The sequence below is a fragment of the Caretta caretta genome, chromosome 7 (assembly GCF_965140235.1).
Source record: "Caretta caretta isolate rCarCar2 chromosome 7, rCarCar1.hap1, whole genome shotgun sequence".
Lineage (NCBI taxonomy): Eukaryota > Metazoa > Chordata > Testudines > Cheloniidae > Caretta > Caretta caretta.
In genome coordinates, this window is record NC_134212.1 from 5,722,522 (window position 1) to 5,747,833 (window position 25,312).

At 55.5% G+C, this 25,312-nt stretch overlaps 2 protein-coding genes across 5 annotated transcripts in view; one reads left to right on the forward strand and one right to left on the reverse strand.

Moving 5' to 3' along the window:
• Window positions 1–7,830, reverse strand: part of THOC7 (THO complex subunit 7) — a 22,322-nt gene extending 14,492 nt beyond the window's left edge. Inside the window, exon 1 of the mRNA XM_048859101.2 lies at window positions 7,697–7,830. Within this exon, the coding sequence (XP_048715058.1) occupies window positions 7,697–7,715 (19 nt within the window). The 5' untranslated portion in view covers window positions 7,716–7,830. The remainder of the gene's footprint in view (window positions 1–7,696) is intronic.
• Window positions 7,831–7,866: 36 nt separating this feature from the next.
• The window catches only part of ATXN7 (ataxin 7), a 134,107-nt gene continuing 116,661 nt past the window's right edge, over window positions 7,867–25,312 (forward strand). For 3 of the 4 annotated variants that reach the window (XM_075130218.1, XM_048859098.2, XM_048859096.2), the window contains exons 1-2: window positions 7,867–7,949; window positions 15,117–15,176. The gene's annotated coding sequence lies outside the window, so the exon portion shown is untranslated. The remainder of the gene's footprint in view (window positions 7,950–15,116; window positions 15,177–25,312) is intronic. The other variant, XM_048859095.2, reaches the window with a different exon arrangement.

The following is a 25,312-nucleotide window of genomic DNA, read 5'->3' on the forward strand; positions in this document are numbered from 1 at the left end:
CTATACGTATATCTATTCCGTCGGGGGGAGAGTTAGGAGCCCAGGGCTGTATGGGGGTGGGGGGGGCAGGGTCCGGGGGGGAGGGTCAGGAGCCCAGGGCTGTGTGGGGGTGGGGGGCTGGGTCCGGCGGGAGGAGGGTCAGGAGCCCAGGGCTGGATCCGACGGGGGGAGAGTTAGGAGCCCAGGGCTGTATGGGGGTGGGGGGGGCTGGGTCCGGCGGGAGGGTCAGAGCCCAGGGCTGGGTCCGGCGGGAGGGAGGGTCTGGAGCCCAGGGCTGTGTGGGGGTGCGTGGGGGGGGCTGGGTCCGGCGGGAGGGAGGGTCAGGAGCCCAGGGCTGTGTGGGGGTGCGTGGGGGGGGCTGGGTCCGGCGGGAGGGAGGGTCAGGAACCCAGGGCTGTGTGGGGGTGCGTGGGGGGGGCTGGGTCCGGCGGGAGGGGGGGTCAGGAGCCCAGGGCTGGATCCGACGGGGGGAGAGTTAGGAGCCCAGGGCTGTATGGGGGTGGGGGGGGCTGGGTCCGGCGGGAGGGGGGGTCAGGAGCCCAGGGCTGGATCCGACGGGGGGAGAGTTAGGAGCCCAGGGCTGTATGGGGATGGGGGGGGGCTGGGTCCGGGGGGGAGGGTCAGGAGCCCAGGGCTGTATGGGGGTGCGTGGGGGGGGGCTGGGTCTGACGGGGGGAGGGTCAGAGGCCAGGCTGTATGGGGATGGGGGGGGCTGGGTCCGGCGGGGGGAGGGTCAGGACCCCAGGGCTGCATGGGGATGGGGGGGCTGGGTCCGGCGGGGGGAGGGTCAGGAGCCCAGGGCTGTGTGGGGGTGAGGGAGGGGCTGGGTCTGGCGGGGGGAGGGTCAGGAGCCCAGGGCTGTGTGGGGGTGAGGGAGGGGCTGGGTCTGGCGGGGGGAGGGTCAGGAGCCCAGGGCTGTGTGGGGGTGAGGGGGGGGGCTGGGTCTGGCGAGGGGGAGGGTCTGGAGCCCAGGGCTGTATGGGGATGGGGGGGGGGAGGGTCAGGAGCCCAGGGCTGTGTGGGGGTGCGTGGGGGGGCTGGGTCCGGCGGGAGGAGGGTCAGGAGCCCAGGGCTTTGTGGGGGGGGCTGGGTCCGACGGGGGGAGGGTCAGGAACCCAGGGCTGTGTGGGAGTGCGTGGGGGGGGCTGGGTCCGGCGGGAGGGAGGGTCAGGAGCCCAGGGCTGGATCCGACGGGGGGAGAGTTAGGAGCCCAGGGCTGTATGGGGGTGGGGGGGGCAGGGTCCGGGGGGGAGGGTCAGGAGCCCAGGGCTGTGGGGGGGTGGGGGTGGGGGGCTGGGTCCGGCGGGAGGAGGGTCAGGAACCCAGGGCTTTGTGGGGGTGCGTGGGGGGGGCTGGGTCCGACGGGGGGAGGGTCAGGAACCCAGGGCTGTGTGGCGGGGAGGGGGGGGCTGGGTCCGACGGGGGGAGGGTCAGGAGCCCAGGGCTGTGTGGGGGTGCGTGGGGGGGGCTGGGTCCGACGGGGGGAGAGTTAGGAGCCCAGGGCTGTATGGGGGTGGGAGGGGCAGGGTCCGGGGGGGAGGGTCAGGAGCCCAGGGCTGTGTGGGGGTGGGGGTGGGGGGCTGGGTCCGGCGAGGGGGAGGGTCTGGAGCCCAGGGCTGTGTGGGGGTGCGTGGGGGGCTGGTCCGGCGGGAGGGAGGGTCAGGAGCCCAGGGCTGTGTGGGGGTGCGTGGGGGGGGCTGGGTCCGACGGGGGGAGGGTCAGGAACCCAGGGCTGTGTGGGGGGGGCTGGGTCCGGCGGGAGGGAGGGTCAGGAGCCCAGGGCTGGATCCGACGGGGGGAGAGTTAGGAGCCCAGGGCTGGGTGGGGGTGGGGGGCTGGGTCCGGCGGGAGGAGGGTCAGGAGCCCAGGGCTGTGTGGGGGTGCGTGGGGGGGGCTGGGTCCGGCGGGAGGGAGGGTCAGGAGCCCAGGGCTGGATCCGACGGGGGGAGAGTTAGGAGCCCAGGGCTGTATGGGGGTGGGGGGGGCTGGGTCCGGCGGGAGGGTCAGGAGCCCAGGGCTGGGTCCGGCGGGAGGGAGGGTCTGGAGCCCAGGGCTGTGTGGGGGTGCGTGGGGGGGGCTGGGTCCGGCGGGAGGGAGGGTCAGGAGCCCAGGGCTGTGTGGGGGTGCGTGGGGGGGGCTGGGTCCGGCGGGAGGGAGGGTCAGGAACCCAGGGCTGTGGGGGGTGCGTGGGGGGGGCTGGGTCCGGCGGGAGGGGGGGTCAGGAGCCCAGGGCTGGATCCGACGGGGGGAGAGTTAGGAGCCCAGGGCTGTATGGGGGTGGGGGGGGCTGGGTCCGGCGGGAGGGGGGGGTCAGGAGCCCAGGGCTGGATCCGACGGGGGGAGAGTTAGGAGCCCAGGGCTGTATGGGGATGGGGGGGGGCTGGGTCCGGGGGGGAGGGTCAGGAGCCCAGGCTGTATGGGGGTGCGTGGGGGGGGGCTGGGTCTGACGGGGGGAGGGTCAGAGGCAGGCTGTATGGGGATGGGGGGGCTGGGTCCGGCGGGGGGAGGGTCAGGACCCCAGGGCTGCATGGGGATGGGGGGGGCTGGGTCCGGCGGGGGGAGGGTCAGGAGCCCAGGGCTGTGTGGGGGTGAGGAGGGGCTGGGTCTGGCGGGGGGAGGGTCAGGAGCCCAGGGCTGTGTGGGGGTGAGGGAGGGGCTGGGTCTGGCGGGGGGAGGGTCAGGAGCCCAGGGCTGTGTGGGGGTGAGGGGGGGGCTGGGTCTGGCGAGGGGGAGGGTCTGGAGCCAGGGCTGTATGGGGATGGGGGGGGGAGGGTCAGGAGCCCAGGGCTGTGTGGGGGTGCGTGGGGGGGCTGGGTCCGGCGGGAGGAGGGTCAGGAGCCAGGGCTTTGTGGGGGGGCTGGGTCCGACGGGGGGAGGGTCAGGAACCCAGGGCTGTGTGGGAGTGCGTGGGGGGGGCTGGGTCCGGCGGGAGGGAGGGTCAGGAGCCCAGGGCTGGATCCGACGGGGGGAGAGTTAGGAGCCCAGGGCTGTATGGGGGTGGGGGGGGCAGGGTCCGGGGGGGAGGGTCAGGAGCCCAGGGCTGTGTGGGGGTGGGGGTGGGGGCTGGTCCGGCGGGAGGAGGGTCAGGAACCCAGGGCTTTGTGGGGGTGCGTGGGGGGGGCTGGGTCCGACGGGGGGAGGGTCAGGAACCCAGGGCTGTGTGGCGGGGAGGGGGGGGCTGGGTCCGACGGGGGGAGGGTCAGGAGCCCAGGGCTGTGTGGGGGTGCGTGGGGGGGGCTGGGTCCGACGGGGGGAGAGTTAGGAGCCCAGGGCTGTATGGGGGTGGGGGGGGCAGGGTCCGGGGGGGAGGGTCAGGAGCCCAGGGCTGTGTGGGGGTGGGGGTGGGGGGCTGGGTCCGGCGAGGGGGAGGGTCTGGAGCCCAGGTGCTGTGTGGGGGTGCGTGGGGGGGCTGGGTCCGGCGGGAGGGAGGGTCAGGAGCCCAGGGCTGTGTGGGGGTGCGTGGGGGGGGCTGGGTCCGACGGGGGGAGGGTCAGGAACCCAGGGCTGTGTGGGGGGGGCTGGGTTCGGCGGGAGGGAGGGTCAGGAGCCCAGGCTGGATCCGACGGGGGAGAGTTAGGAGCCCAGGGCTGGGTGGGGGTGGGGGGCTGGGTCCGGCGGGAGGAGGGTCCAGGAGCCCAGGGCTGTGTGGGGGTGCGTGGGGGGGGCTGGGTCCGGCGGGAGGGAGGGTCAGGAGCCCAGGGCTGGATCCGACGGGGGGAGAGTTAGGAGCCCAGGGCTGTATGGGGGTGGGGGGGGGCTGGGTCCGGCGGGAGGGTCAGGAGCCCAGGGCTGGGTCCGGCGGGAGGGAGGGTCTGGAGCCCAGGGCTGTGTGGGGGGTGCGTGGGGGGGGCTGGGTCCGGCGGGAGGGAGGGTCAGGAGCCCAGGGCTGTGTGGGGTGCGTGGGGGGGGCTGGGTCCGGCGGGAGGGAGGGTCAGGAACCCAGGGCTGTGTGGGGGTGCGTGGGGGGGGCTGGGTCCGGCGGGAGGGGGGTCAGGAGCCCAGGGCTGGATCCGACGGGGGAGAGTTAGGAGCCCAGGGCTGTATGGGGGTGGGGGGGGCTGGGTCCGGCGGGGAGGGGGGGTCAGGAGCCCAGGGCTGGATCCGACGGGGGGAGAGTTAGGAGCCCAGGCTGTATGGGGATGGGGGGGGGCTGGGTCCGGGGGGGAGGGTCAGGAGCCCAGGGCTGTATGGGGGTGCGTGGGGGGGGGCTGGGTCTGACGGGGGGAGGGTCAGAGGCCAGGCTGTATGGGGATGGGGGGGCTGGGTCCGGCGGGGGGAGGGTCAGGACCCCAGGGCTGCATGGGGATGGGGGGGGCTGGTCCGGCGGGGGGAGGGTCAGGAGCCCAGGGCTGTGTGGGGGTGAGGGAGGGGCTGGGTCTGGCGGGGGGAGGGTCAGGAGCCCAGGGCTGTGTGGGGGTGAGGGAGGGGCTGGGTCTGGCGGGGGGAGGGTCAGGAGCCCAGGGCTGTGTGGGGGTGAGGGGGGGGCTGGGTCTGGCGAGGGGGAGGGTCTGGAGCCCAGGGCTGTATGGGGATGGGGGGGGGGGAGGGTCAGGAGCCCAGGGCTGTGTGGGGGTGCGTGGGGGGGCTGGGTCCGCGGGAGGAGGGTCAGGAGCCCAGGGCTTTGTGGGGGGGGCTGGGTCCGACGGGGGGAGGGTCAGGAACCCAGGGCTGTGTGGGAGTGCGTTGGGGGGGGCTGGGTCCGGCGGGAGGGAGGGTCAGGAGCCCAGGGCTGGATCCGACGGGGGGAGAGTTAGGAGCCCAGGGCTGTATGGGGGTGGGGGGGGGCAGGGTCCGGGGGGGAGGGTCAGGAGCCCAGGGCTGTGTGGGGGTGGGGGGTGGGGGGCTGGGTCCGGCGGGAGGAGGGTCAGGAACCCAGGGCTTTGTGGGGGTGCGTGGGGGGGGCTGGGTCCGACGGGGGGAGGGTCAGGAACCCAGGGCTGTGTGGCGGGGAGGGGGGGGCTGGGTCCGACGGGGGGAGGGTCAGGAGCCCAGGGCTGTGTGGGGGTGCGTGGGGGGGGGCTGGGTCCGACGGGGGGAGAGTTAGGAGCCCAGGGCTGTATGGGGGTGGGGGGGGCAGGGTCCGGGGGGGAGGGTCAGGAGCCCAGGGCTGTGTGGGGGTGGGGGGTGGGGGGCTGGGTCCGGCGAGGGGGAGGGTCTGGAGCCCAGGGCTGTGTGGGGGTGCGTGGGGGGGCTGGGTCCGGCGGGAGGGAGGGTCAGGAGCCCAGGGCTGTGTGGGGGTGCGTGGGGGGGGGCTGGGTCCGACGGGGGGAGGGTCAGGAACCCAGGCTGTGTGGGGGGGCTGGGTCCGGCGGGAGGGAGGGTCAGGAGCCAGGGCTGGATCCGACGGGGGGAGAGTTAGGAGCCCAGGGCTGGGTGGGGGGCTGGGTCCGGCGGGAGGAGGGTCAGGAGCCCAGGCTGTGTGGGGGTGCGTGGGGGGGGCTGGGTCCGGCGGGAGGGAGGGTCAGGAGCCCAGGGCTGGATCCGACGGGGGGAGAGTTAGGAGCCCAGGGCTGTATGGGGGTGGGGGGGGCTGGGTCCGGCGGGAGGGTCAGGAGCCCAGGGCTGGGTCCGGCGGGAGGGAGGGTCTGGAGCCCAGGGCTGTGTGGGGGTGCGTGGGGGGGGCTGGGTCCGGCGGGAGGGAGGGTCAGGAGCCCAGGGCTGTGTGGGGGTGCGTGGGGGGGGGCTGGGTCCGGCGGGAGGGAGGGTCAGGAACCCAGGGCTGTGTGGGGGTGCGTGGGGGGGGCTGGGTCCGGCGGAGGGGGGGTCAGGAGCCCAGGGCTGGATCCGACGGGGGGAGAGTTAGGAGCCCAGGGCTGTATGGGGGTGGGGGGGGCTGGGTCCGGCGGGAGGGGGGGTCAGGAGCCCAGGGCTGGATCCGACGGGGGGAGAGTTAGGAGCCCAGGGCTGTATGGGGATGGGGGGGGGCTGGGTCCGGGGGGGAGGGTCAGGAGCCCAGGGCTGTATGGGGGTGCGTGGGGGGGGGCTGGGTCTGACGGGGGAGGGTCAGAGGCCAGGCTGTATGGGGATGGGGGGGCTGGGTCCGGCGGGGGGAGGGTCAGGACCCCAGGGCTGCATGGGGATGGGGGGGGCTGGGGTCCGGCGGGGGGAGGGTCAGGAGCCCAGGGCTGTGTGGGGGTGAGGGAGGGGCTGGGTCTGGCGGGGGGGAGGGTCAGGAGCCCAGGCTGTGTGGGGGTGAGGGAGGGGCTGGTCTGGCGGGGGGAGGGTCAGGAGCCCAGGGCTGTGTGGGGGTGAGGGGGGGGCTGGGTCTGGCGAGGGGGAGGGTCTGGAGCCCAGGGCTGTATGGGGATGGGGGGGGGAGGGTCAGGAGCCCAGGGCTGTGTGGGGGTGCGTGGGGGGGCTGGGTCCGCGGGAGGAGGGTCAGGAGCCCAGGGCTTTGTGGGGGGGGCTGGGTCCGACGGGGGGAGGGGTCAGGAACCCAGGGCTGTGTGGGAGTGCGTGGGGGGGGGCTGGGTCCGGCGGGAGGGAGGGTCAGGAGCCCAGGGCTGGATCCGACGGGGGGAGAGTTAGGAGCCCAGGGCTGTATGGGGGTGGGGGGGGCAGGGTCCGGGGGGGAGGGTCAGGAGCCCAGGGCTGTGTGGGGGTGGGGGTGGGGGGCTGGGGTCCGGCGGGAGGAGGGTCAGGAACCCAGGCTTTGTGGGGGTGCGTGGGGGGGGCTGGGTCCGACGGGGGGAGGGTCAGGAACCCAGGGCTGTGTGGCGGGGAGGGGGGGGGCTGGGTCCGACGGGGGGAGGGTCAGGAGCCCAGGGCTGTGTGGGGGTGCGTGGGGGGGGGCTGGGTCCGACGGGGGGAGAGTTAGGAGCCCAGGGCTGTATGGGGGTGGGGGGGGCAGGGTCCGGGGGGGAGGGTCAGGAGCCCAGGGCTGTGTGGGGGTGGGGGTGGGGGGCTGGGTCCGGCGAGGGGGAGGGTCTGGAGCCCAGGGCTGTGTGGGGGTGCGTGGGGGGGCTGGGTCCGGCGGGAGGGAGGGTCAGGAGCCCAGGGCTGTGTGGGGGTGCGTGGGGGGGGCTGGGTCCGACGGGGGGAGGGTCAGGAACCCAGGGCTGTGTGGGGGGGGGCTGGGTCCGGCGGGAGGGAGGGTCAGGAGCCCAGGGCTGGATCCGACGGGGGGAGAGTTAGGAGCCCAGGGCTGGGTGGGGGGCTGGGTCCGGCGGGAGGAGGGTCAGGAGCCCAGGGCTGTGTGGGGGTGCGTGGGGGGGGGCTGGGTCCGGCGGGAGGAGGGTCAGGAGCCCAGGGCTTTGTGGGGGGGCTGGGTCCGACGGGGGGAGGGTCAGGAACCCAGGGCTGTGTGGGGGTGCGTGGGGGGGGCTGGGTCCGGCGGGAGGGAGGGTCAGGAGCCCAGGGCTGTATGGGGGTGGGGGGGGTTGGGTCCGGCGGGAGGGAGGGTCAGGAGCCCAGGGCTGTATGGGGGTGGGGGTGGGGGGGGGGCTGGGTCCGGCGGGAGGGTCAGGAGCCCAGGGCTGGGTCCGGCGGGAGGGAGGGTCTGGAGCCCCGCGCTCTTGGGGTGTGGGCCGGGCCGGGCCGGGCCGGGCCGGGGCCGCTCCACCCGGTGCATAAGGGGGAGGCCTGGGCCGGCTCCGGAGCCCCGGGCTGGACGCGAGGCGGAGGCCCGGCCCGGCCCGGCCCGGGGAGGGGGATGCTCGGAGCCCCGGGCAGTCCAAGGCCGGGGCCGGGCTCTCACCGTCGGTCACGGCCCCCATGGCGGCGAAGGCGGCGGCGGGCGCTGGAGCCGGCGGGGCGGCAGCGAGTGAGGTCAGCTTCCCACAATGCAGCCGGGTAAGCGGCAGCCATGGAGGCGGAGGCTGGGGCCTGAGCTGCTCCCTGCGGACCCGGGGCCCCGCTCTGCCGCGCCACCGGCCGGCGGGGGAGAGGGCGGGCGAGGCCTGCACCCCGCGCGGAACCGGCCTCCTCCTCGCCGCGGGCCGCCTCAGCAGGTGAGGGGCGGGCGCCAGGCTCCCCCCCGGCTCGCCGGCCTGCTCCTGCCTCACCCCCCGCCGTCACCTTCCTCGGCCTGCGCCCGGTCCCCCGGCCCCGGCCCCTTCCTTTGCCCTCCCTGGCGCCGTCCCCCTCGCCCCCAGCGTGGGCGGCGTGTCCCGGGTGGCGTCCCCCTCGGCATCGTGTCCCCCCTCGCCCCATCCCAGCTGTGTCCCCCCTCTCCGTCCCACTGTGTCCCCCTCTCCGTCCCCCTCGGCATCGTGTCCCCCTCGCCCCATCCCAGCTGTGTCCCCCTCTCCGTCCCACTGTGTCCCCCTCGCCGTCCCCCTCGGCATCGTGTCCCCCTCGCCCCACCCCAACTGTGTCCCCCTCTCCGTCCCCCCTCGGCATCGTGTCCCCCTCGCTCCATCCCACTGTGTCCCCCTCGCCCCACCCCAACTGTGTCCCCCCTCTCCGTCCCCCTCGGCATCGTCCCCCTCGCCGTCCCCCTCGGCATCGTCCCCCTCGCCGTCCCCCTCGGCATCGTCCCCCTCGCCCCATCCCCCTCTCCGTCCCCCTCGGCATCGTGTCCCCCTCGCCCCATCCCACCTGTGTCCCCCTCTCTGTCCCCCTCGGCATCGTGTCCCCCTCGCCCCATCCCACTGTGTCCCCCTCTCCGTCCCCCTCGGCATCGTGTCCCCCTCGCCCCATCCCAGCTGTGTCCCCCTCTCCGTCCCACTGTGTCCCCCTCGCCGTCCCCCCTCGGCATCGTGTCCCCCTCGCCGTCCCCCTCGGCATCGTGTCCCCCTCGCTCCATCCCACTGTGTCCCCCTCGCCGTCCCCCTCGGCATCGTGTCCCCCTCGCCCCATCCCACCTGTGTCCCCCTCTCTGTCCCCCTCGGCATCGTGTCCCCCTCGCCCCATCCCACTGTGTCCCCCTCTCCGTCCCCCTCGGCATCGTGTCCCCCTCGCCCCATCCCAGCTGTGTCCCCCTCTCCGTCCCACTGTGTCCCCCTCGCCGTCCCCCTCGGCATCGTGTCCCCCTCGCCGTCCCCCTCGGCATCGTGTCCCCCTCGCTCCATCCCACTGTGTCCCCCTCGCCCCATACCAGCTGTGTCCCCCTCTCCGTCCCCCTCGGCATCGTCCCCCTCGCCCCACCCCAACTGTGTCCCCCTCGCGTCCCCCTCGGCATCGTCCCCCTCGCCCCATCCCCCTCTCCGTCCCCCTCGGCATCGTGTCCCCCTCGCCCCACCCCAACTGTGTCCCCCTCGCGTCCCCCTCGGCATCGTCCCCCTCGCCCCATCCCCCTCTCCGTCCCCCTCGGCATCGTGTCCCCCTCGCCCCATCCCACCTGTGTCCCCCCTCTCTGTCCCCCTCGGCATCGTGTCCCCCCTCGCCCCATCCGAACTGTGTCCCCCTCTCCGTCCCCCTCGCCCCATCCCACTGTGTCCCCCTCGCCCCATCCCACTGTGTCCCCCTCGCCGTCCCCCTCGGCATTGTGTCCCCCTCGCTCCATCCCACTGTGTCCCCCTCGCCCCATCCCAACTGTGTCCCCCTCGGCATCGTGTACCCCTCTCCGTCCCCCTCGGCATCGTGTCCCCCTCGCTCCATCCCACTGTGTCCCCCTCGCCGTCCCCCTCGGCATCGTGTCCCCCTCTCCCCATCCCAGCTGTGTCCCCCTCTCCGTCCCCCTCGGCATCGTGTCCCCCTCGCTCCATCCCACTGTGTCCCCCTCGCCCCATCCCAGCTGTGTCCCCCTCTCCGTCCCCCTCGGCATCGTGTCCCCCTCGCCCCACCCCAACTGTGTCCCCCTCGCGTCCCCCTCGGCATCGTCCCCCTCGCCCCATCCCAACTGTGTCCCCCTCGGCATCGTGTCCCCCTCTCCGTCCCCCTCGGCATCGTGTCCCCCTCGCTCCATCCCACTGTGTCCCCCTCGCCGTCCCCCTCGGCATCGTGTCCCCCTCTCCCCATCCCAGCTGTGTCCCCCTCTCCGTCCCCCTCGGCATCGTGTCCCCCTCGCTCCATCCCACTGTGTCCCCCTCGCCCCATCCCAGCTGTGTCCCCCTCTCCGTCCCCCTCGGCATCGTGTCCCCCTCGCCCCACCCCAACTGTGTCCCCCTCGCGTCCCCCTCGGCATCGTCCCCCTCGCCCCATCCCAACTGTGTCCCCCTCGGCATCGTGTCCCCCTCTCCGTCCCCCTCGGCATCGTGTCCCCCTCGCCCCACCCCAACTGTGTCCCCCTCGCCCCATCCCACTGCGTCTCCCTCGCCGTCCCCCTCGGTATCGTCCCCCTTGCCCCATCCCAACTGTGTCCCCCTCGCCCCATCCCACTGCGTCCCTCTCGCCGTCCCCCTCGGCATCGTGTCCCTCGCCCCATCCCTACTGTGTCCCCCTCGCCCCATCCCACTGCGTCCCCCTCGGCATCGTGTCCCGGGTGTGGTGTCCCTCGCCCCATCCCAACTGTGTCCCTCGGCGTCCCCTTCGGCAACGTTGCCCTCGCCCCATCCCGACTGTGTCCCCCTCGCCGTCCCCCTCGCTCCATCCCAACTGTGTCCCCCTCGCTCCATCCCACTGTGTCCCCCTCGCCGTCCCCCTTGCCCCATCCGAACTGTGTCCCCCTTGCCGTCCCCCTCGGCATCGTGTCCCGGGTGTGGTGTCCCTCGCCCCATCCCAACTGTGTCCCTCGGCGTCCCCCTCGGCGGCGTGTCCCTCGCCCCATCCCGACTGTGTCCCCCGCGCTGTCCCCCTCAGCATCGTGTCCCTCGCCCCATCCCAACTGTGTCTCCCTCGCCCCATCCCACTGTGTCCCCCTCGCCATCTTGTCCCGGGTGTGGTGTCCCTCGCCCCATCCCACTGTGTCCCTCGGCGTCCCCCTCGGCATCGTGTCTCGGGTGTGGTGTCCCTTGCCCCATCCCAACTGTCCCCCTCGCCGTCCCCCTTGGCGTCGTGTCCTGGGTGTCGTCCCCCTGGGTGGCGTCCCCCTCGCCCCATCCCAACTGTGTCCCTCAGCGTCCCCCTCGCCCCATCCCGACTGTGTCCCCCTCGCCCCATCCCAACTGTCCCCCTTGCCATCCCCTTTGGCGTTGTGTCCCGGGTGTGGTGTCTCTCGCCCCATCCCACTGTGTCCCTCGCTGTCCCCCTCGGCGTTCCCCTCGCCCCATCCCAACTGTGTCCCTCGGCGTCCCCCTTGGCTGCGTCCCCCTCACCCCATCCCAACTGTGTCCCCCTCAGCATCGTGTCCCGGGTGTGGTGTCCCTCGCCCCATCCCAACTGTGTCCCTCGGCGTCCCCCTCGGCGGCGTCCCCCTCGCCCCATCCCAACTGTGTCCCTTGTCGTCACCCTCGGCGTCGTGTCCTTCGACCCATCCCAACTGTGTCCCCCTCGCCCCATCCCAACTGTGTCCCTCGGCGTCCTCCTTGGCGGCGTCCCCCTCGGCGGCGTCCCCCTCGCCCCATCCCAACTGTGTCCCTTGTCGTCACCCTCGGCGTCGTGTCCTTCGACCCATCCCAACTGTGTCCCCCTCGCCCCATCCCAACTGTGTCCCCCTTGGCGGCGTCCCCCTCGGCGGCGTCCCCCTCGCCCCATCCCAACTGTGTCCCTCGCCGTCCCCCTCGGCGTCGTGTCCCGGGTGTCGTCCCCCTCGGCGGCGTGTCCCTTGCCCCATCCGAACTGTATCCCTCGGCGTCGTGTTTCTTGCCCCGTTCTAACCATCTCCTTCATCAAGGGCATCGGTGTCGTGTCCTGTGTGTTGTCCCGCTCGGCTTCGGCGTTGTGTTCCTTGCCCCATCCCAACTGTATCAGTCATTGTTGGCTTGGCGGCGTGTCCCGGGTGTTGTCCCCCTCGGCGTCGGCGTCGTGTTCCTTGCCCCATTTCAACGGTATCTCTCATCGTCGGCCTGGGCGTCATGTCCCGGGTGTCATCCCCTTTGGCCTCAGCGTCGTGTTCCTTGCCCATCCCAACCATGTTCTTCATCACCGGCGTCAGCGTTGTGTCCTGGGTGTCGTCCCCCTCGGTGTCAGCCTCGGTGTTGTGTTTCTTGTCCCATCCCAGCTGTCTCCTTCATCACCGGCGTCGGCGTCGTGTCCCGGGTGTTGTCCCCCTTGTCGTCGGCCTTGGCATTGCGTTCCTTGCCACATCCCAACTGTCTCTCTCATTGTTGGCCTCAGCGTCGTGTCCCTGGTGTCATCGCCAATGTTGGCGTAGTGTCCCTGGTGCCATCCTCCTCGTTGGCATCGTGGTCCTAGCGCCATCTCTGCTGCCTCCCTCACTGGCTTCGTCTTCCTCAGGCCATCCCTCTCGTGGGTGTTGCTGGCTTTGTATTCCTGGTGCCGTTCCCCCCACCCCCCGGTTACCATCACAGGCATTGTGTTCCCAGCGCCATCTCTGCGGTCTCCCTCGTTACAGTTGTTGGCGTCCTGTCCCTCTCGTCACTGTCATCAGCGTCATGTTCTGGATGCTGTCCTCGCCGTCACCTGTGGCATTGGCGTCGTGTCCTGTGCCCCGACCACCCTTGTTGGCATCGTGTCCCTGGTATCACCATGATTTTCCTCCTCGTGGTTGCTTTTGCCATCAGTTTCCCATGTTGTTCTTGCTGCCATTTCCCTCATCGCAGTTGCTTTTGCCATCATTCTCCTGGATACAATCATTTTTGTTATTCCCCATGTCACCTTCCCCACCAGTGCCGCTCTTTCCATTGGTGTTGGCATGACCAACGTCTCTCTAGAACTGTTCTGGCTCTCACTCCATTTCCCTTCTCCTGGCTGCCGTGGCCATTGTTTTCCCTCATTGCCTTTGCTGCTGTCTTACTCATCGCTACCGGTATCCCTTCCCACTATCGCCCTTGTATTTGTGCCACCCCTACAACTTCTAATTCCTGGTTGGGTGTGAATGACCCTCTCCTAGCTCATTGAGATCCCATGACCAGTACCCACATTGGACCCTGTTCTCATTTCTGAGCAGGTAGTACCCCACAGTGTCAGTGTTAATTTTATAACGTAATATGGTATCAACAATAATAACTGTCTTCCCCCTGCCTGTGCCAAGGACCAGACATCTAAATCCTGCAGTATGCCTCCAGGGTCCTAGCTGGCCCTACTGAAGCCAGGGTTTCTGAGATTGCTCTTCACCCACTGACTGGTGCTGTCTCCAGCACTTTGTACGCTTTTACTGACCAGCTAAGTATCTGTTTGCAGTGGGAACAAAAGTAATGCCCACACTAAAGATGTTCACACCAAGGCAGAAGCCATCTCTTGTTTTAGCTTGGCTAGCAGGGCCTCATGGCTCTGTAGAGCAGCTCCCTTCAGACCCAAGCTAGGTTCCAGCAAAAACATAGGGGGGAGATGAAGGGGATGGAGAGGTTAGGGTTTTGTTAATGCCATATGGTGAGCTTTAGCATGCGGAATCACAGGCTCTGACGCTGCAGCAACAGCATAGTGAGCTGTAACAGGTGGCACTGTTAGTGTGGTATATTTTAACAAACACCCGTGTTTCAAGAGTTTTTGTAGGCTTTGTCTGGATGGTCTAATGCACACAAATTTTTTTACCATAGTTTTCTCTTTTCATTTTGATCATGACGTGTTAAGTAACTTACATGCTTGTTGTGTTTTTATGCTCAAAAACGTTTGTTTTTCTCACCAGGGTCAGTCTTTTGTTTTGACATTGTTGAAAGATGTTTTGTAGTTCTTTGAAAATTGATATCAGAAACAGTAAAGTGTGTGTGCACTATAATGTTTTGCAGTTTCCTGGTTTAAAGGTGAACTTGCCAAGGGATTCATTTTGCTCCTGAGACTGTCCTTTAATAGGTACATAGGAATTGCCATACTGGCAAATGAGGGCAGTGCCTATTCAGTTCACTATCTTGTTTTTATAGTGTCTAGCACCAGATTCTTCAATGTAAGGTATAAGAATCCCCATAATTGACAATTGGTTTCTTCCTAGTTCTAAGTAATTAGTGGTTGGTTTACATCTTGAAGCATGGGCTTAGGTTATGAGATATTACAATGATGAGTGACAGCAGAGGAAATCTGCATAGATAAGTCATTTCAGTCTCTTAAATTTTCTATTTTATGTAATTGTGGATGGTCTTATTATTCATATAAGTGTCTAATTCTTTTTTTTTTAATTGGGCTAGTTCTGGGCCTCAATAATACTTCATGACAATGAGTTCACTGGCTAATTTTGTGTGGTTAAAAAGAAGCATTTCCTTTTGTCAGTTTTGCATTTGTTGCCATTTAATTTCATTGGCTGCCTCTAGTTAAACTGTCTGCTTTGTTTTTTAAGGCACCTATCACCCTGATCTTGTTCTAGTATTATGAGAAAGGATAGATAAGAGTGCCTGATTAAACTTCTCTAAACTGTTCATTTTATATACCTCTGTCTATCCCCCACCCCCTTCTTCATTTCCTCTGTAATCTACATTATCTTGAACATTTTAAACTCTCCTCAGTCCTTCCATGACTGTAATAATTTCTGTATCCCTTCTCTGGACTCTGTTTCTGCTATGCCCTTTTCGGAATGAGGTGACCAGAATTGAATACTGTATTTAAAATGAGGAACTACAATCAATTTATATAATGGCATTATATTATATTTGTATTACTCTTTATCACTTTCTTTATCCAGTGTAAGCACTTTTTGTTTTTTTGATCATCTCTGTCCATTTAGCAGATGTTTTCACTGAACTCTTCACAGTGATATCTAGATACTTTTCTTTATTGGTTAAAGTTAATTTAGAATCCAGCAATCCATATGAATAGTTCACATTGTATAATGATGTCTGTGTGACTCTTGTCTTCGTATCACTGATTATAGAACATTTCAGGGTTCTAGAATGTCCCTCTGTTTTCTGTCTTTGTCTCACGCTTGAATTAACAGCACTTTGATTTAAAGGAAAATGTCAGTAGTTCGACCTCTAGCTCTATTCTTAAATGAGGCTAAGGTTTAGGTCTGTTGCTGTTCATTGAATCCCCATCATAAATTGTATCAATACATCTACACCATCAATGGCTTTTGTTTAATAAAAATACAGGATTTTAAATGCTATTTAAATTGGTTTAACTACTTTATAGATTTTTAAGGCTAGATGAGAACATTATGATGATCTAATCTGATCTCCCGCATAACACAGGCCAAGTGACTCCTGTCTCGGGTTCCTATCTTCTGGTTGACTAGAGTATGTCTTTTTTAGAAAGATATCCAGTTTCTGGATTTAAAGACTTCAAGTGATGGAGAGCCACTACATCCTTTGGTAAGTTGTACTAATGGTTAATTACCCTCACTGTTAAAAAAAAAAAAAAATTCACCTTATTTCCAGTCTGAATTTGTCTAGTTTCAGCTTTCATCCATTGGATCTTGTCTGATAGATTAAAGAACTTCTTGTTAAATGAAATCTCCTCCCCGGGTACTAATAAACTGTGGTACTAATAAACAGTGATCAAGATACTTCTAAACTTTCTGTTTGATAAGCTGAAGATTGAGTTTCTTAGGTCTCTGAAAGGTAGGATTTCAAAATTCATGTAATTCTTGTAGCTCTTTTCTGAAACATTTTCAATTTTCCAACATCTTTTTTTGAAATGAAGACTCCAGAACTGGATAGAGTAATAGTGGTCTCACCAATGCTCTTTACAGAGACAATACCATATATCTATTCCTACTTGATATTTCCCATTTTATACATCCAAAGATTGCATTACCCTTTTTAGCCACAGCCTTGCCCAGGGCACTCCTGTTCACTTGGTTATCCAGCATGATCCCTTTTTAGAATCACTGTTTTCCAGAATAGAGTCCTTCATACTGAAAGTGTGACCTACATTCTTTGTTCCTGTGTTTTATGATTTACTTTTGGCTGTATTAAAATATATGTTGTTTGAATGAGCCAAGTTTACCATGTGGTCCAGATCACTCTCTAGAACTGACTTGTCCTTATCATTATTTATCACTCCACTATTCTTTGTGTCCTCAGGAAACTCGACCAGTACTGATTTTATATTTTTCTTCCAACTTATTGATAAAGATGCCAAACAGTAGTAGGGCAAGAACACATTGTTGCAGGACACAACTAGAATCACACTACTTCAGTTATGATTCCTCATTAATAATTTCTTAGAGAAATCTAATTCATTGGTTGCAAGTAGGGCTGATTTAAAAAAAAAAACCACAATTAATCGTGTGATTAATTGTGCTGTTAAACAATAATAGAATACCATTAATTTAAATATTGTCTACATTTTCAAATATATTGATTTCAATTACAACACAGAATACAAAGTGTACAGTGCTCACTTTATATTATTATTTTATTACAAATATTTGCACTGTAAAAACGATAAACAAAATTGTATTTTTCAATTCATCTCATTCAAATACTGTAGTGCAATCTCTTTATCATGAAAGTTAAACTTACAAATGTAGAATTATGTACAAAAAACCTGCATTCAAAAACAAAACAGTGTAAAACTTTAGAGCGTACAAGTCCACTCTGTCCTACTTCTTGTTTCGCCAACCACTAAGACAAACAAGTTTGTTTACATTTGCAGGAGGTAATGCTGCCTGCTTCTTGTTTACAGTGTCATCTGAAAGTGAGAACAGGTGTTCTCATGGCACTCATAGCCGGCGTCGCAAGATATTTATGTGCCAGATGTGCTAAAGATTCATATGTCTCTTCAACCTCCATTCCAGAGGACATGTGTTCATTCTGATGTCGGGTTCTGCTCGATAACTATTCAGAATAGTGCAGACCAATGCATGTTCATTTTCATCATCTGAATCAGATGCCAACAGCAGATGATTGATTTTCTTTTTTGGCTGTTCGGGTTCTGTAGTTTCCGCATCGGAGTGTTGCTCTTTTTAAGACATCTGAAAGCATTCTTCACACCTCGACCCTCTCAGATTTTGGAAGGCACTTCAGATTCTTAAACCTTGGGTCGAGTGCTGTATCTGTCTTTAGAAATCTCACATTGGTACCTTCTTTGCGTTTTGTCAAAGCTATGCTCTTAAAACAAACAATGTGCTGGGTCATTATCTGAGACTTCCATAACATGGAAATATATGATAGAATGCGGGTAAAACAGAAGGAGGCATACAATTCTCTCCCAAGGAGTTCAGTCACAAATTTAATTAATGCATTATTTTTTTAACGAGCGTCATCAGCATGGAAGCATGTCCTCTGGGATGGTGGCCGAAGCATGAAGGGGCATACGAATGTTTAGCATATCTGGCACATAAATACCTTGCAATGCTGGCTACAAAAGTGCCATGCAAATGCCTGTTCTCACTGTCAGGTGACGTTGTAAATAAGAAGCGGACAACGTTATCTCCTGTAAATGTAAATGAAGTTGTTTGTCTTAATGATTGGACAAGAAGTAGGACTAAGTGGACTTGTAGGCTCTAAAGTTTTACATTATTTTGTTTTTGAGAGCAGTTATGTAACAAAAAAAAAATCTACATTTGTAAGTTGCACTTTCACGATAAAGTGATTGCACTACAGTACTTGAATGAGATGAATTGAAAAATACTATTGTTTATTGTTTTTACAGTGCAAATACTTGTAATAAAAATAATATAAAGTGAGCACTGTACACTTTGTATTCTGTGTTGTAGTTGAAGTCTATATATCTGAAAATGTAGAAAAATATCCAAAAATATTTAATTAATGTCAATTGGTAGTCTATTGTTTAACAGTGTGATTAAAACCATGATTAATCACGATTACTTTTTAAAATAGTGATTAATTTTTTTGAGTTAACTAGGATTAGTCGACAGCCCTAGTTGCATGTTATCTAGTCCTATATATTTAACAATCAGATGCCATTTAAAAATTCTCCCTAGTCACTGATGTAATAGAAAGTATTTTGTTATCATTGTAAGTTATGAAAACCTCATCCAGCTTCTTTTGAAATAGAGAACAAAATATTTTGAACACTTCTGCTTTTTGTGCATTATTATTGACAATTTTTAGCATGAATTGATGTACATAACACATGATTTTATATGATCATGGAATGAGAAAAAGAAAAGCAGGTCCCACAGGTGTGATCATTGTAAATGCTTCAAGGGAAAAACACTTCAAGAATACCAAAGATAAAGCTAACATTTATTAAAACAAATACTTAAGAAATCCTGCAAAACAGGTAAAGCAACTCTAACAGCACAATTACATCCATAAAGGAAAAAGAAAAGGAGGACTTGTGGCACCTTAGAGACTAGCAAATTTATTTGAGCATAAGCTTTTGTGAGCTAGAGCTCTCTTCATCGGATGCATTCAGTGGAAAATACAGTGGGGAGATTTATGTACATAGAGAACATGAAACAATGGGTGTTACCATACACACTGTAACCAGAGTGATCACTTAAGGTGAGCTATTACGAGCAGGAGAGCCGGGGGCGGGGGGGGGGGGTAGGAAACGACCTTTTGTAGTGTTAATCAAGGTGGGCCATTTCCAGCAGTTGACAAGAACCAAGAACGTCTGAGGAACAGGGGAGGGTGCGAGGGGGGGATAAACATGTGGAAATAGTTTTACTTTGTGTAATGACCCATCCACTCCCAGTCTCTATTCAAATCTAAGTTAATTGTATCCAGTTTGCAAATTAATTCCAATTCAGCACTCTCTCGTTGGAGTCTGTTTTTGAAGTTTTTTTTTGTTGAAGTATTGCCACTTTTAGGTCTGTAATTGAGTGACCAGAGAGATTGAAGTGTTCTCCGACTGGTTTTTGAATATTCTAATTCTTGACGTCTGATTTGTGTCCATTTATTCTTTTACATAGAGACTGTCCAGTTTGACCAATGTACATGGCAGAGGGGCATTGCTGGCACATGATGGCATATATCTCATTGGCAGATGTGCAGGTGAATGAGCCTCTGATATTGTGGCTGATGTGATTAGGCCCTATGATGATGTCCCCTGAATAGATATATGGGCACAGTTGGCAACGGGCTTTGTTGCAAGGATAGGTTCCTGGGTTAGTGGTTCTGTTGTGTGGTGTGTGGTTGCTGGTGAGTATTTGCTTCAGGTTCGGGGGATGCCTGGAAGCAAGGACTGGCCTGTCTCCCAAGATCAGTGAGAGCTGTAGCTCACGAAAGCTTATGCTCAAATAAATTTGTTAGTCTCTAAGGTACCACAAGTACTCCTTTTCTTTTTGCGAATACAGACCAACACGGCTGCTACTCTGAAACCATTCATAAAGGACACGCTCACAAAAGAAACCCCTACAAAATTAGACCCTATACTAGTACTTGAGTCTTTTCAATAGTATATTAGTATTATAGCTGAACACAGATACCAATGGAACAAAAAGCTCTGTTTGTTAAAATTTTCATGTCTTAAAGACCACAACATAGTAGTGGACAACCATCTGCTATGGAGCATTTTTAGTGAGTAGAATAAGATCTTTTATACCACAATATTCCTTAATTTAGGTACCAATTTCCCTGACTTTACATACTTCGCAGTCCACCATTTATTAGAAATGGATGGATGCAGTATGGATATAGATAAGTTTGCTTGCAGGGACTCCGGAATTTGTGCAGGCCTCATGCTGCGTTATTTTTAGAGAATAGGGGCATAAAAGTGAGGGAGAGGGTACAAAGCTTTGCAGTACTATAGGACTACTAATAAAAAATAATAATCCAGTGTTTTATTAACCACGTGGTAGTCAGGTTTTTGGTCTATTATCTGTGTTTCCATGACTGATTAAAAAAATTGAACTTAATATCATGCTTGAAAAATGTCCATTATCAGATAATAATGCAAATCCTACAGAGTTCTGGGCTACAGAGTTGTGCATAGTTAATTGGTCTTCATCTTCATTTCTGACAGAAGCAAATATATCATTACATTTGAAATTTTTGGTAGTAGCATTTTGGCTTAATTAAAATCCTGGAAGCTGTACTTTGTATCCTAAAATATTACCTGCAGATTTTCTAGATATGTGATATTGCCACTGGTCCTTCTCTAATGATGGGTTCATTCAGCTCTTGCATGCCCTTCATAACAACCATATGAACTGAAAGATCCTTCTTTGTTACAACAAAGAAGTTTGTGCCCGTGACCACAGTGTAACTTATATCTTTACCCTTGGTTCTTCTTGAGCTCCCTGTCTTGCCTCTGTGGAGCTCAAGAACAAACAGCCCTCTTTTGCTTGGACTCTCCCTTTTTCATTATAATGGTAGGTTGATGCGCTTGATGTCTCAGCTGACGGTGCCATGATAGAGTGGCTACATTACTTACCCAGCATAAGTAACTGCCTGACCATTATTAAGTGAGATTTTCCTTAATAGCACATTGCATATGTGTTTCGTGATCTGCACTGTCTGTCAGTTCATTTGTGGGTGAAGTTTAAAGTGTTTGTTTGGCCTGTAAAATTCTAACTGGTTTATGCCCCAGTGATCTTTGAGATAATCTCTTTCTTTTGTAATTCTGTGGCAGTTGTGATCAGTCATGGTGCTCTAGCCAGTAAGACCATTGATTTACAGGAAGGGGAACTATGGATATGTGTTTTCAGTGTGGGGTCCACAGTTCTGCAATTTACTTCTCCTCCCTGAGTCTCTCAGTTCATGAGTTTGGTGGCCTTCAAGACAGGGGAAGAATCCTTTGTTGGCACTGAGCCAGTTTGTAAATGTTTTTGTCCATTGATAATTCCTAGTATATGTACTATATTTAAAATTATGATTATCACATTTAAAATAACTAAATAAATAAGTGTTGATACTGTTGAGGGAATTTTGTGAAAAGTTTTGCAGGTAAAACAGCCGTTTGCCCTTCAGAAGCAGCTGCTGCTTGTGGCTCTGAATGGTGCTTCCATCATGTGGCCAGATTCTTTGACTCAGTATCTGTGTTTAAGAAAGCTGAATCAGAGTTATGGTGTAACTTCTGAGTCAGCTTTTAAACATTTAATAAAATATATATATTTTTAAAAATCTCACAACAGTAAAAGGAAACCCAGAAGATTAAAACAAATCTTTCAGTATAGCAAGGGAAATCCAGATGATGTGGGAGGAGGATGGAATAAAGGCCATCAGAACATTAAGGAAGAAAATATTGAATCTGTGTTAATAAACATGTTTTTAATTTAAAATGGGTTTATCTTTTATTTTGGAATTTTTTATTGGCTTAAGATATTTTTAAATAGAAGTAAAGCACCTTGAGGTCTGCAGTTGAAAAGCACTATATAAGACCTAGATACAATTATTATTAATAAAATAATCTTTTTGTTAATAGTGATGAAGAGTCACTTTACAATTCTCCTAAAACATGACCTGGCATGCCATGCTGCAGTATCTTGACTTCTCAGATTGTTTCAGCATTCAAGCTTCAGCCTAAATAAAGTGAGAGTTGTGGCAGCATCCTAGGATCACACACACAGTTCATGGTTTGCTGCTTTACTCTCTGTATGGAAATACCTTATTGTAAGGTTCTCCAGTACTGCAGCGAAAATGCTCAGATACCGTGATGACAGCAGCATAAAATCCTAAAATACATAGAAACTCCTCAAGCCATGACTTTTCTCTAAGGAGTGGGCCAAAGGTAGAATCTACTTAAATGTCTGCTAAAATATCACTCTTATACCTATGTTAATAGCAAATGGATTAACCCGGTATTTAAAAAGCATTGAATATTGACAGACCAGGAGAAGGTAATTTGGTTTTTCTCAGAGGACATATAAGGCCAGTTCAATTATGCTTGTGAAGGGAGATGTAAATTACATCAGTTATTTATACTGCAGCATCTAGATTTCTTGGATCTAAAGGAAAATAAATCCCAGATGAGGGCGGGTGGTGGTTCTGGGTTGTCATATGTGAGGTTTCCATTTGGGTGAAGGGGAATAGCAGTTTTATAGATTCATAGATATTCAGGTTGGAAGGGACCGTTATGATCATCTAGTCTGACCTCCTGCACAATGCAGGACACAGAATCTCACCCACCCACTCCTGTGGTAAACCTCTCACCTATGTCTCAGCTATTGAAGTCCTCAAATCATGGTTTAAAGACTTCAAGATGCAGAGAATCCTCCAGCAAGTGACCCATGCCCCATGCTACAGAGGAAGGGCCTCTTCCAGTCTGCCCTGGAGGAAAATTCCTTCCCAACCCCAAGTATGGCGATCAGCTGAACCCTGAGCATATGGGCAAGATTCACCAGCCAGATACCCAGGAAAGAATTCTCTGTAGTAACTCAGATCCCACCCCATCTAACATCCCATCACGGGCCATTGGGCCTATTCACCATGAATATTTAAAGATCAATTAATTGCCAAAATCATGTTATCCCATCATACCATCTCCTCCATAAACTTATCGAGTTTAATCTTGAAGCCAGATAGGTCTTTTGCCCCCACTGCTTTTAATACCTGGTGGGGCTTCACTGGAATTATACCATCTGGAATATTTTAGCAGAGGTGCTGATCTACATACTTCCTGACCAGTGTTGTCATTGCTGCCTACTTTTGGGGTGATGCTTGCCTCTTACTAACTACTTGTATTCCTTGTCCTCATGTAGGTTGTGGCTATTTTTTGCCACCTCATCTTAGTACCTCGCTCCAGTTTCTGGACTTTGGTGTGAATGTGACCCACAAGATTTTCTCTCACCACATTTGCTCACTTAAGCCCAAACCCTGCAAGCACTTGTGCACATACTGAACTTTGCACATGTGAGTAGTGAATGGGACTACTTACGTGTATAAGGCCCAAATCCACAAAGGGACTTGTGCACCTAAAACCCAGATTTAGGCTCCACTGCAATCATGAAAAACCTTGTTCAGCTGCTGTCTAACCCCATAGGCACCTAAACTCACTTGACACCTACATTTCTGCTGTGATAGTCACTTAGGAGCCTAACTTTCTGTTTCTAGCCATGCATACTCCTGCATCAGGTAGGTGCCCAGACCGCTATCTCACACCAAAGCCCTAGATGATCCTTACATCAGGTGAAGGCAGGGCAACACCTGTCTATCTCGCATGCTCTAAACACACCTAACTCAGCAGAAAATGGGCTGGGGAGAGGAGGAGGAGGACATCCCTTTATAACTTTTAGCCTAGTATGGTACTCACCTGTGATATGGGAGAGCCCAGTTCAATTCTCCCCTCTACCAGATGGGGAGAAGGGATTTGAACAGGGGTTTCCCACCTTTCAGGTGAGTGCCCCGACCATTGGTCTGTAGAGTTATTCCCATCTCTTTCTGGCCCTGTACCTCTTTAATTATTTAATACGAAGTAAAATGGCTTCAAAATAGGAGAGATTGAGAGAGACTACCAGCAGAATATCCCAGAGCAGGAATATCTGGCTTCACATAGGACAGACGTGGCAGGGCACTAACAATATATATTCCATAGCGGCAAGCTGGCGGTTACGGTTATTAGAGAGAAGTGTGAATGAACTACAGCAGCCCAGTCAATATAAAGATCAGATTCTACCACAAAATACGTGTCTACATCTCTTGGCGACTTTGGTGGATTGTTTTTTACATGCACATCTGAGACCAGAATTTGGCTTTAAAAGTGTAGTCTAATAAGAAATCAAAAACTTAAATAAAAGAGAATCTACTTGGAAAGCTGTAGTTTACGGGTGAAGATAAATAAAACAGAAAAAAATATTGTACAAACTAGCAGAAAAGAAGCCTGACAAAGGATCTTTGTTGCAAAAGTGCATGAGCATGCGAGGACCTAATCTGCAAATTCAATGGCCATGATAGCTAAATAACTAACCATTTGCTAATTGGTTATATATATGTGCCATCATGGTAATTGTTCATACTAGTTAGGCCCCGTTTGGACATACACCTTGAAGATTAAGCCCAGTGTGTCATATTCATCCTTTTTCCTGTATTAAGGGCTTACAGAAGACTTAAGAGCATTTTTGTTATACAACTATTTTAGTAGAGTATGGGTATAAACAAACATTTTGTTTCTTTAAAATGTGAAGTGGAAGAGGCTGAGAACCAGATGTCTGAAAGATCTTTTTGTCCTTAAAGATTATGTTTTTGTTTTTAGCTAAATGTTGGTTAGAGAAATAATTGAAGTGATTAAAAAAAAAAAAGAAGGGACAGAAATTTAATTTTAACACTTAAATGAATAAAGGTTGACCTGTAAGAGCTGAAAGTAAAACAAAACTATATTAAGAATGAACACAAGTATGCATCTGTGACTTTGTGGTTTATTTTAAATATTTTCACTTCCATTTCACTCTTACATTGCTTTGGCTGTTATGTTTATTTAATGATTTTTTTATCTTGAAGTCCTGCCTAAAGGTTATGACAATATGTAAAGTTAGGCTAGTGCTGAACAGTACAAATAACATGAAATAAATCTGTGCTCTTGCTTCATGAGAATTATTTAAGGTGATGCCATCAACTTGAAATCTAAATATATTTTCTTAAGTAGTTAAAAGTAGTTACAGGCAATATATTTGACACTGAACCCCCCTGTCAAATTTATTTATTTAATTTTGGTCTTCCAATTAATTTTCCTATTTAAAAAAAAATCTTCCCCTGTTGCTGTGTGTGAAAGACTCACACAAACAGGCAAAAGTGACTGTACACAAAATGCTGTCAAATGGAAAAAATAGAGAAAATACTTTTTAAATGTTGACGTTAGAGAAATGTTGGTCCCTGATCCTGTAAACACTAATGTGCTCATTTAACCTTACTATGCTGAGAAGTTCCACTGGGACATAGGGAAGTTAAACAAATACATAAGGGATTCCAGGATCAGGGCCTTAGATGTTGCTTGTAACAGTAGTAGGTTTACAAAAAATCAGAAATGTGACTTAGTTGGTGTCCATATAATGGAGAAATTATCAGTGTTTCTATGGATTGTACATTTTGAAATATGTAATGGAGTCCTGTTAATGTCATAATTATGGCAAAAAATATGAAGAGTGGTAGACATGTTTTGTAGAATCAAACTACATTTGCAGAACCCAGACTTGCAACATTTTTCTTAAAATGTGTTGGATATACCATGGAATCTCTTGGACCACAGTTGTGTAAGGAACTTCCTGATTCCTTCACTAACAGGCTACCAAAAGAACACAGTGGTTACAAGTAGGCACACACTGAATTGTCTGTATAGATTTCTGATATAGTGACAATACACACAATGCTCTTCTTAGCCCAATATGAATATCATTCATTGGGAAGTGATAATAAAAAGTGATAATAAAAAGCAGCTCTAATTAGTGCAACCTCCTGTATCTGTTGTTGAGATTGAAGGCTGACTATTATGGTCAACAATGAGACCATGGCAGAGTCAAAGACTGAAATGGAGTAATATATTTCAAAGTGTGCAGGAGTCTTTTCAGGTGTCTACAGAAGTAGAAAAATATGTTATTACTCAGTATAGTTAGAGAAGGCTTACTCCTTAGGTAATATTTGTATTACTTAATTGTGCTGGC